A 12,229-nucleotide genomic window follows, 5' to 3' on the forward strand; every position below is an offset into this window, starting at 1 on the left:
CGCCGCCGCGGCTCCCGGAAAACCCATTATGTAAAAGACTGAAATCGCAAGACTTGGCAGGTGTATTTTAAGACTCTCAAATGTCACAACAAATGAAGATGTGGGGAAAATCTACAAACTAGAAAGTAAAAACAGAGTGGATACATGGGAAACGTCGGCAGTTCCAGCGTCCTGTGCTGGTATTACACAAAAATGCTCATATAAAGTAATGTACATCTAATAAATACTACTTAGACTTCATGTAATTAATTAAACCAATTAATACTTCTTTATCACATAATATAACAAGATATAGTTTTCAGCTAATATCTGGTAAGAAAAACCTGAAAACAGTCAGCAGATCACACACATAATGAGATTTGTAAACAATAAGGATGCAAAAAACTGCTTTAGAAAATGTAATTTTATGACATCCAAGCTTCTTCTAACGTGAAAAAACACCTCGCACTCAGTGAAACATTCAGAACAAATTCAATTGAACAAATAAAAGGAGGGAAACAGGGCGATCATCATACATCAGAGCGGGGAGAACACTTGTGCTTTAGTGACTCGGAAACAACGGTTGTTAGAGTGAAGAGGCTGTTTATTGCTAAATGGCACATATAAATGATTGTATATTTGTCGCGGATCAGCAGTCTTAACATTACGTTTTCTTCAGTTCATTGTCGGAAACTACAGACTCTGTACCTTCTTCTTTTTAAAATTACAGTTGTGAAAAATGTGGCACCATTTTTTTTCTTCACAAATTGGCATCAGTTGATAAACTTTGAAATAAGGTACGTCAATATATATATATCGGGATAATGCCCGACGAAGTGTGCATTATCAGAAATGAATGCATGATGTGGAAGCCTGAACCAGCTGCTTCCACAAAGTGTGTTTATTTCTAATAATATCCACTTCGAAGGGCATTATCCCGCTTATACCACTGTCACTTACAAAAAAAATAAATATTCACTTAATTTATAGCGCTTTATTCTTGTATTTCGTTTGGTTTAGAACGCTTTTCCACAAAAAGCGGACTATTTGATAGGTGATGCGGTGAGTTTCCATGGTAACTGCTGAGCTGGATGAGCCGGCACCGACCTCGACTGCAGGAGCAAAGGAAATAGATATACCGGTATATTCTGATCGTCATGAGAGGTTAAATACAGTATTAGCTCAGAGAGAAAGTTCACCCCTTTGGTTTTTGTCCAGATGACAAAGCAAAAGTTTGTTTTAAGAAGTGATATAGAACATTTGGGCGATGTGACCAGAAATTAATTTTTAGATGTGTATTATCACTGAGGATTACCACTTTCTAAACCACACCTGAAGCCACTCAGAATTGAGTATTCACCTGGACCATGGTATAAGGTTTTAAAAAGTAGCTTATGGTCAATATCTTTTGGGTTGCTCAGAAGAGTGCTCCTACATTTTCATATTTTAAATAAGAGTACTCTGGACCTGATGCTTTGTTCTTGATTTTTTTCCTCTAATTGTTTAAGATTGAAAAAAAAATCCCCCTTGGGTGTGTAAAAGTAAAGTTGAAAGTCTGTTATAATAGGAAAACTTGATAAAGCCACATTTGAGTTGTATTTTGAAAATGTCATAGATTAAAAAAAATATATATATATATAAAAATGAGGGTTTTCACAGCAATTAGGTTTGATTAAAAATAGATTAACTTGATTTATTAAATTTAGATTATAATTATTGATTTGCACAAACGGTTCAATTGCAGCACTAATTCTATGTGTAAGAACATGAGTGTCACATACCTCGTACTCATACTCCTCCGTCCGGTCTCCTTCGCCTGGAACGCCTGAAAGGTAATCTGTCCCCTCAAAGTAATCCTGCTCCATTGTATGAAGTGAATGACAGCTGTCAGGAGGGAAAGACAGAAAAAAAGACAATCAGGGAGGAAGACGAGTAAAAAGGAGATGCTGGAGTCGGAATGTCTTCCAGAAATTTGCCCTCATTTCTTTTCATAACGCTCAAAATCCCAACTTGACACGATTTGGTAGCTTTTGCCTTCGCTGAAATCACAAGAATAAAGGATTCGTCAAGGGCTTTCATTGTCACTGGAGCGTGTGTGACAAAAAAGTGCAGCTCATTTTTAATAACAGCATATCCACACGCTGTAATTTTCTTCCCTCTCTTGACAGACCGAACCCCCCACACTGTACAGTGTAATTCTATTGTGACTCCTTCAGTCACTGAACAAAACAGCATTGTGAGGGCCTAACAAAATGACCGGCTGTGGTGCCACACAAGATAATCACTGCAGACTAAAGCTACACAAAAAAAAAATACTGTTCTGAAAACTTTAAGAGATGCATTCAGGGCCTGTCCATCTGACAGATAGGACAATACTTTCAAATTTCATTTCTAAAAGCATAAACGTCCCACTTTACTCCAATATATTTCAGACATCAAAACGTACCAGCCGGTCTAAAGAACACAAACGCAATTTCAGAGTCTAGCCACAAAGGTAAGACATCAAACATTTATATCATTCCATAAAAATGTCAAAAAGCTGCTCTATATCGGTTTGGACACCTGATCACAGATGAGGAGCGGAAAATGTGAATTTTATGGGGCTCATTGATTACATTTGGACTCAGCCTGGGGATGTTTCTATGTGCTGTTTAGTGTTGCCAGTTCTTCTTTTTTTTATTAGCCCATTTGCTTTAATCACCTTGTAAACCTTACTTGAGTTAAAATAGATGCTCCAAGCTGCTGCGGTTATGGCAAACAGCCCCTGTGGGGAGTTCGGCGGTGACAATAAGTACATGTGCAGAATGTTTCTCTGCAACAATGATCAACATGATATTTTTTAATGAAAGTTTTTTTCTTTTCTTGTAATGATACCAACAGAGATGAGACGCCAAATTAGGCTTCTGTTTCTGAATATGGAAACAAATGATGTTTTGAAAAGGCCAATTATGGTTGGAATTACTTATCTAATAAGCAAAATACTGTTTTCTAATGTCTTAGTTATGTGCCATAAACTTCTATTACACAAATTGCTGCATTCCCGGGGAGCTGGACCCAGTTCTCCGAATGCTTCCTGTTATCAGTTTACTTCTCAGAAACTAAATAAAATAAGTATTTCTGATACATCTACCGGTAACATTAATTCAAATTGCTTCCCTGCCCCTCTGACTACTCCCTACTGGTCCAATTGGCTTTCGAGGCTGTAGTGGTGTCTGAAAGTTTTTTTTTTAAGAGGTTATAGCAACTTAGGCCTAGGTCAGGGGTCAGCAACCTTTAACAGTAAAAGAGCCATTAGGGCTCATTTTCAACTGATCAAAACCTAGAAGGAGCCACGTAATCTGACTTTAGCCTTTGAGAAATTTGTATTTGTATTCATGACCTTCTTTTCTTTTTCATAATAAATATGAATTATGTTTATTTTTTGCACAAACAAAAGCAAAAATATAAAAAGAACCTAACATCTCTCAAAATTTAATTTTAATGTCTTCCTTTTTTTCACATTCAACAGAAGCTCTACTAACTTATTTTCAAAATAAAAGACGCGTTGTGCTAAACAGGATCAACATCGAAGGACATTGGTTTTTCACAAAGACTTTTGGGAAATTTCTCGGGCAGTCGATTTTGGGATTGTAGATTCGGACAGTACTATTGAGTTATTAATGAAAGGAATTTGGACATAGCCTTCAGTTTCTGTATCTCTCCACTAGGGGGGACAGACGCAGGGATAAGAAATTTGGAGCAATTTTGCCAAAAGCTAAGAGATACCTTTATTTTCCATGTCCAGGTTAAAAAATGATTTAAAATCTGAGATCCTATTCTTACTTTAAGCTGACATTCAGACTGTAATTCCATGTATATCTCTAAGCTCAATGATACATTTGCACAGGGAAACCCCATTCAACCTTCACAACACTCACATTTATTGACTTTCTAATCAACTGCTGTCATCGTTCAAATACAACTCATGACTCCAACATGTTTGAGGAAAGAGACAACATTTTTGTTTATAGCGTCTCAATAGAAACACTGACAAAAGAGCAGACGCTAGCTGTGAAAGTGACCTGTTATGTGCATTAGGAATAATGACTGATATAAGGATGCGATCTAAACTGCTACTTCTGGTGACCATATGTCTATGACAAATAGAAGCTGAAAAAGAAAAAAAAAGAGTAAAAGTTTAATTAGAGCTCAGCGTGCCACAAGCTAGATGTAATTATAGACCTTTCATGTTCCTTTAAAACTTAACTGGAGTCTCAGCAAAGTGACATCATTCTTAGTTCTGCAATTTATATTGTTGTGATTTTTTTTATTTTTTTTTTTTTTACTGTTTGTGTCCTTTTGATGAAGGCAAATGTGAAGGATGCTAAAAGGCTCATTTATCATACAATTCTTTGCATGTCAAAATGCAACAAGACGCTGGTTGGTAAGTCAATTAGAGTCGCACATTTGCTCAAATCTTCCCCGCTCCTGGTCATAATTGTGCGAGCCGTGTTATTTCTGCTTCATGGCTCACAAACATTTGCGCTCATTTTTTTTTTTTTCTTCATTCTCTCCCTAATTATCATCAGCTGCAGCCAAAGTCAAAACAAGGACACAACAAAGAAACTGGGTCACTTTTGTGGCAATGAAGTACAGAGTTTCTCACTAGATCAGGTTACAGAAAAAAAAGATAAAGTGCAAAACAAAAGTCCCTATTATTTATTGGTGGTCATGTAGATGTTAAAATTCAGTAAAGGCATGCAGAGCTACCGTCAATAGTCAATATTAGTTGATAGTGATGAAGAAATCCTCAATGCAAGATACTTTAAACATTGGAAAAATAACAAAATAGTATTTTTCAATGATATAAAAATTAATATTTAACATTAACATTTTATTTACTGTTCTCCTTCACCACCCTTCAAAAGTCCCCCCGATTAAATGCTATTGCTCTACCCTCAGTAAAGACTGGTTTAAATAAAGAGTTTAATTGAGCTGGGGTCTCTACCTGTCAGAGAGCAGGAAGGGACAGACGTCAGGCACTGGGGGGGTCGTGGGTCGGAGCTTCGCCAGAGCCATGATGTGTTCAAAGGTGATGTCGGTCTGAGTGCACACATCCACCACATGGATTTCCTGAGGGAGGCCATGTGGGCGGCCGCTGGGGGTACGCCTGATGACCTGCACCACAACGGGGTCTCTGGCAGCCCGAAAGGCCTCCACAGCCTCATCGTGGCTGGACTTGGACAACTCCTTCCCGTTCACCTGAGTATGAAGAAAAAACAAAAGAGTCAGATAGGAGGCATCACTGTACAGTTCTCTTTTATAGCCCACTCCAATCATCTTTGGAGCTATTTCAAAAGCATTAACAGTGGTCTTTTAATTTTGATTATGCTGTTTTTAGACACATTTTTTTTTAAAGTTGTTTTCTGGGACATAGTTTCTGCAGAGCGGCAGGAGATCATTTTTGGCCTGCCTGGCATATTTTTTAGGTAAAAAATAAACTGCATTTGAATAAAAAAACACTTGGAAATGAAATTTTAGTCTTTAGTTTTTCCAATATATGTCCTTCATCATTAAAAAAATGTCAACTTGACATTTAGGGGTATGTGGTTCGGGCCCCCTCCGCGCTACTTTTTTAATGTTTTGGTGTCCCCAACTCGTTCTTTTTTGATGTGCTGGCTGCTCCTATTAAATCAGGGGTCCCCAACATCTGGGCCACGAACCGGTACTGGTCTGAGGGCCGCTTGGTACTGGGCCACAGACAGGGAAAAAAAATGCATATGCTAATCAGGGGTCCCCAACCCTCCAGATGTGGACCTTTACCTTTACCAGGCTGCTACTAGACCAGACTAGTACAGGTACCCTTGACCACCTACCGGTACCCTAACCCAATACAGGTACCAGTTCTGCGTTCATTACTATTTCCAGTACCGCGCCCTATACCACATCCCGAGGGTTGGGGACCAGCACTTTAATGGGAACAGCCACCATGTCAAACAACGATGAGTTGGGGACACCCAAAACATTAAAAAGGAGGGGGCCTGAACCATACTTCCATATATGATAAGTTGGGGATGTAGAAATAACATGTGAAAACACCAAAAACACCATTTTCATTAGAGTAGGTCTTTAAGGCTTTCTTTGGGTAACTTTCCCTTCTCTCCACTTCATCATTACTGCTTCATTGAATCTAACGCAGAAGAGCTTTTTCATTAAACTGGATCGTCTTCAAAGCAAATTATGAAAAAGATTTCCATCTACGAAACTAACATGCAAAACAATAACATACATGCAAAACTGGGTATGATTACCAGAATATTAGATCAAAGCCTGAATGGGCCCCTTTTCACTCAATCCATCTTAAATCTCATCTCCACAAAAATGAACTTGATGGATTTTTTTTTCTTTTTTTTTGGCAAACTAAAGCCAATTTGAGCTACAGCTGGCACGTATAAAGAAAATCATTGCTTCATTTAGCCAAGTAATTTCTCTGGAAGAGAAATGGTGGCTGTGGAATACCTCAAGGAATGTGCTTCAGTAACATGCCGAAGGCAGAGATAATAATTTAGATAACCGCACAAAGTAAGAAAACAAACGGAATGAAGTGGAGTTACTGTTTTTTTGTTCTATTTAAATACAGATTTGGAAAGGAACGCTTCCTCGCGCAGCCATCTGAAGGTGGTTACTACAAAAGCAAAGGAAACCATTCCTATTCCCAGATCTTTGATGTAGATACAGAAAAAGTTCAAAAGGAGCAGTTTTATGAGGCGGGAAAAAAAGAAAGTCCTTTTAAAATGCAACATTTTAGTGGAAGTAAAAATACATAGGCTGGCGGTTATGAAACGACCTAATTTCAAGAGCAGTCGACACTTTCAAGTAACTGGCTGAGTCTCTGCTTCTAAACGAACACTTGAGAAACAGAGTGCTACAGGGAATTCACACAGAGAGAATGGCTTTGCTTTCTTTTCATTATTTTTTGTTTCAGAATCACAGTTTCCTGTCATCAATTTAATGATATCGACCCCCCACACTTTCTGAAAAAACTATTTGTTGTGTATTATTTATGCAATTACTTGATTGTAATTGGCTAAATTCCTTTAAAAGCCGTCGAAAACCTGTAGCAACACAGGTCTCTACTTTAACACTTGTTTAGCACATTTCTAGAGAGGGACCTGGTTGCAGGCAATGTGGCTCCCAAACTCACAAACAATTGAAGTCATCATTAGCCAGAAGCAGAATGTTGCAACTATAGCCATAAGTTGAATTTGTGTATCTATACTAGCAGACTCCTAACTCTAACTGTAAACGGTTTTGGTGTTTTTCAAGGGGAACAGCAGGAACTTCGTTTGAATTTCAGTTGAGGACTTCTGGCTAATATCCCTTTGGCGCCATCTTGGGGCCATGTTGTTGTCTGTGGCCAGGTCCTTTTGTATTTCTAAGGGTGTATTAAGACTGGAAAAGTCCATTGGTCCGGACCGAGTTTGCCTAACTCTAACCGTAACTGTAACCCTTACTCTAACCCGTCCAGTTTGGCCCAGATTGAGTCCTGAACCTTGCGTTAGGTCTGTATTCAAACTGCCTTCAACCAGATATTTTCTGTTTTGAACCAAGCTTGTAAACAAAACCATGTGACTAAAGATCTCTTCAGTCATTGGCTAGAAATTACAAGGGCGGGGCAAAGCAGCAAGAGAAAGAATAGAAATTCGGCATTTTGCAATCCTTGTCGGGATAGTTGACATATTCAAATTTTATATTTCTCAGACTATTTCTGAACGTCTGTATCGACATCAGGTACAACAGTTTTTTACTCCTACTTTGGTACTGTGGAGGTTTCCTCCAAGGGGGTTACTGCGGAAATGGCTAAGAAGATACTCACAAGTGTTAATGACAGATTGTCAGGAAAATAGTGTGAAAAGTAATGAGTATCACGTTAAAATTTGTTTTCATGAGGCTGAATTCATCCAACCAAAATTAAAGGAGTCGTTATGTCTCATTGTTGTTCTACTGCGGTTTACATCTACTACTCTGTTTGTCCTACTACTCTGTTTACATCTACTAGCAGCTGGGTGCCTCAGTGGGCTAGGTGAAGGTTTGACACTCAGAAGCCCTGGGTTCAATTCCCGGGGTTGTCCACTGATCCCCACCCTTGACGCTGCTGCCTAACTGGGTCCCTGTGCCCCTCAAGTACAGGGTTGTGTCAGGAAGGGCTTCCGACGTAAAAACTCTGCCAAATCACAAATGTGAAACAGTGGGTGCTGTTACGCTGTGGCGACCCCGGAAGGGATAAGCTGAAAGTGAACTACTACTACTCTGTTTACATCATGCAATGACCAGCTACGGAGGCTGTTTTGGTCTGAGTATGGAATCTATCCAGACTGAAGAAACTCAAAGCAAAGCAGTTAGGTTTGATTGGAAACAAACTGAGACCACCTCGAAAGATGCGTCAGAGAGCCGTCCCTGGTCCCGGACTAGGGTCCGCTTAGGTGTATTCAAAATGAAAAATTGTTGTGGATTATCAGGGGAAATGAATTCTGGTTCACTTTAAGTGAACCAAATATGTCACGTCTGAATACACCCTGAAACAAGAGTAATCTATTGATGAATCCAAGTCCAGATTCAACATGCAAGCGTAACTAACAAATATGGCTTATTTAATCCCAAAAGTTGCATGTCTGACCTCACATTTTTACACTTTCTGTTGTCCAAATATCATTACAATGATCTTGTCATCTTAATCACACCACATCTGTTCTTGACTTTACCCAGCCAGAGTCTTAACTTTCCTTTCTCATCAGCAGCCTGTCCGTCCTCGTGTTTGACACCCGGCTCACTGACAGGATGTTGGTTCCAAGTGTCACTCATGCGGTTTCTGAGAATCCTTTGACCCAGAGCTTTTCTCCACCATCTTGGCCTATATTAGTCTACAGTGTTTCAGGTGCGCCACACAACCCAGAGATGGCTGCAGCAGCAGCAGCAGGTGGAGGGCTGATTAATGTGCCGCTATGTGAGGCTTACCGAGCTGCAGGTCACAGTGTTCAGTTCAGGATGGTGGAAACGAATCCATCCTGATTCTCTGCGTCTTTTACAGGCTAACTGATGCTTTGCAAGAACGTCTCATTTTCCCAGCAATTACAAAGGTCCTGCACAACTCCCCCAGCTCTTTTTGAGGCCTGGCATGCTCCCCTCCCTCTCGCTGTGACCTTTATTTGCAGCAATGTGGCATTAATCACCTGCACGGGAGATAAACTGGGTCAACACCACTCTTGTGGAATTGTGGGCCAATTTGGAGTTAAAAAAAAAAAATGAAGGGATGTATTTGTGCAGCCTCAGCCCTGCATCTTCCTCCACTCACATTCTGCACCTGCTTTTCTCCCATTTTTCTATCCACTCAGCAGATATTAAATGCTTCTGTATCTATTTTCCTCCTGAGTACAACATTAAATAAACATGATTCACCATAATAATTAGCTTATACCGCTCCATTATCTGTCTGTCTTTGTCCGTCTCTTGCTCTTGCAGCCTCTTCGGCGAACGGCAAGTGTGGTGCAAAACAAAGGAGTTGGGGCAGACAAATGAGCCAGCCTATGGCATATGACAGACCCCCAAGAAAAATGATCCCATTTCTTTGCTTTCCTTCAGCTACTGGCTGTCCGGTCCAGCCTCCTCCTCCTCCTTCTTCTGAGCCTAACATCTCGCTAGGGGTAAGGAATGCAGGAAACAGCAAATATAAAAAGCAGCTCTTTTATTATTGGCAGATGGATGAATTAATCCTAAGTTAATAGAAAAATATTTTAAGTACTGCACTGGGGATTTAAAAAAAAACATTTTTTATTGGTTTTATCCAATTAATTTTGATGGTGTGATTAGCAGAATCTGGAGTCTTATGTGACAGATGGGAAGGAGTTTCTCCTGCAGCTTTTTAGATATTTATATCAAGGAAATCAGCATTTGTCATTAGAAAGACCAGCATCCAGTAAGCAGGTGTACAGATGGGAAAGGTGCATTTAAACTGAAACCAAGCATCTTTTTTTACCCTCTTTTAGTTTAAGAACAGGTGCATTTCTCTTCAAGTATTAATCCAAAATAAATAGAAATTAATTAATATTCTTCTAAACAAAATGTAGTTACAACAAATTATTTAGGAGGTTTGAATCCAAAGCATCCTCTTCTTCTAACTGCTCCATATGCACAGTGTCAACATGAATTATCTTAGTGGTCTGGAACAAAACAATGCTGATTACTCGGGAGAGGTTGTTTGCTCAGCAGTTGAGATGGGAGTTGATCAAGAAAATGCAAAGTTGGAGGGAATAGTGTTGGTGGAAAGGGATCAAAACTCATCTGCTGGTTGTGTGCACGAGGACATGCAGCAGCTGCAGTCTTGGTTTTGTGATACAAACTAAAAAAAAAAATCAACAAAAAAATGGGAAAAAAGGAACAATTAATTTGATTTATTCTCAATCCTACACTGAAATTGTTCTTTTTTTTGCAGTTGATGCTGCAGACAAATCTCAAACAGACTTGTTTATGAGATGCAAATCACGTGGGCATGACTGAACCTTAAAACCAAAAGTCTCCCCTAGTAGAGCTTAATCTTAAAAAAAGCCTTTCTTATCATTTGTCCTCCAGGTATGAAGACAAGAACAAAGATGGAGCAGCTTTGCTCTCTCCCTCCAGGTACCTCTTTTATTTTTCCCTCTGACCCCTTCAGTTTCAACAACAAAAAAACTAAAGGAAGAATGTGCAGACATGAAATAGCGATGGCTTCATCTTTAACATGACATGTGACGCTGCCTTGGTTCTCTGCAGCAGAGGGCACAGACAGCCGCCTGCAAGAGGATCACAGATGAAAGTGATTGATGGAGCTCTTTTTGCAAAGAGAAAAGGCAGCCTCTGGCAGAAAGCTCTAATAGTCTATTAGCTTTATGCTGCCGAATTAACTGCAAACCATAACTTCATTGCCAGTGTGTAAGAATTTCCTCCTTAATGTTTTGGTTTTAAAATTGATGGTTTTATGGCGTCTGATATAGTTTCAATCAATGTTTAAGCGTGGGTTTTTCTCCATAGACAGTGCTCCTTTGGTAAAGACAGTATCTGTTATGAGCTGTTACCTGCTGCTTTGAGAGGCAGCCTGTAGGGCTGTAAATGTGTGCAGCCAGATGGATAAAGTGTAACATGTAGGTCATCCAGCCTTGGGGTTGCAGTCGTCAGTCATTTTAACCCTGACCTGCCTTCTCTTCTTTAGGGTAAGACATTGCCCCCCCATATTTTTTAAGACCCACTCAGATAAAAAAAATGCTTTTGATGCTTTTCAAATGTTCTTGTGGCAATTTTTCGCATGATATAAAGAAAATTCAGTTTAAAATTCAAATTGTTGTGAAACAGAAACCGACAAAAAAAAAATGCAGTTCAAAAAAGCTCGTACTAGAAAACTATCAGTTGATGGCTAGATCCATGTACGTTTGTGGCGCATGAATCAAACTGTATGGCTGGATAGCTTCAATGTTGCTCACTATTTTTGTTGCACGTGAGGTTAGGGTTGTGAGGGGCTGTAAGCTAGCAGGAGAGGGTGTTGTATAATGGAATAAAAGGCTTGTGGTGCGTTCACTCCGGACAAGATTTGTGTGACATGGGCGTCAAGTTTTAATGTTAAGCTAATGTACAGATGCGATTTGAGGTCTTGCTGCACAATTTGGGTGTTGGCCAATCAGGGACTTAGCTTTGGGCGTGTGATGTTTGATATGTGATGTTTGTGATGTGTGACTCGATCAAAGGATAGAAAAAAGATTCAATATGGCCACTCAATTCGGGAGTTTTTGTACTGAACTTCCATTTATTTCTTTTTTACTCTAGCAGCCGTTTTTTATGCTAGCAACCAGCATAGCAAGCTAGCTTGCTAGCTTGTTCCGCTGGCTGCTAGTGACCCACAACTCAAAATGTAATTATAAACAAACTACTGGTGCTCTGTAGTACGACGGAGTATTAGGGTCACCAAAAAAAAAAAAGAAAAGAAAAAAAGTAATATTACGAGTTTTTTTCTCGTAAATGTAGGACTTTTAATCTCGTAAATTCACGAGATTAAAAGTTGTAAATTTAGCCTATGACTTTTAAAGTCATAAATATACAACTTTATTCTCGCAATTTAGCAGTCACGACTTTTTCTTGCAAATTTACGAGATTTAAAGTCGTAATTAAAAAAAAAAAAGAAATTCTTTATAAAGTGGCCCTATTACTCCGTCGTACTGTAGAAACTATGACCTTGAAAAAAAATTAT

General features: G+C 39.2%; 1 protein-coding gene across 1 annotated transcript in view; it reads right to left on the reverse strand.

Moving 5' to 3' along the window:
* Positions 1-12,229, reverse strand: part of LOC112151691 (PDZ domain-containing RING finger protein 4) — a 68,864-nt gene that overhangs the window by 18,969 nt on the left and 37,666 nt on the right. The window contains exons 2-3 of the mRNA XM_024280705.2: positions 4,967-5,220; positions 1,761-1,863 (exon numbers count right to left, since the gene is read on the reverse strand). Coding sequence (XP_024136473.1) covers positions 1,761-1,863; positions 4,967-5,220 — 357 coding nt within the window. The remainder of the gene's footprint in view (positions 1-1,760; positions 1,864-4,966; positions 5,221-12,229) is intronic.

The sequence above is a fragment of the Oryzias melastigma genome, linkage group LG6, assembly GCF_002922805.2.
Source record: "Oryzias melastigma strain HK-1 linkage group LG6, ASM292280v2, whole genome shotgun sequence".
NCBI classification, from domain to species: Eukaryota; Metazoa; Chordata; class Actinopteri; order Beloniformes; family Adrianichthyidae; genus Oryzias; species Oryzias melastigma.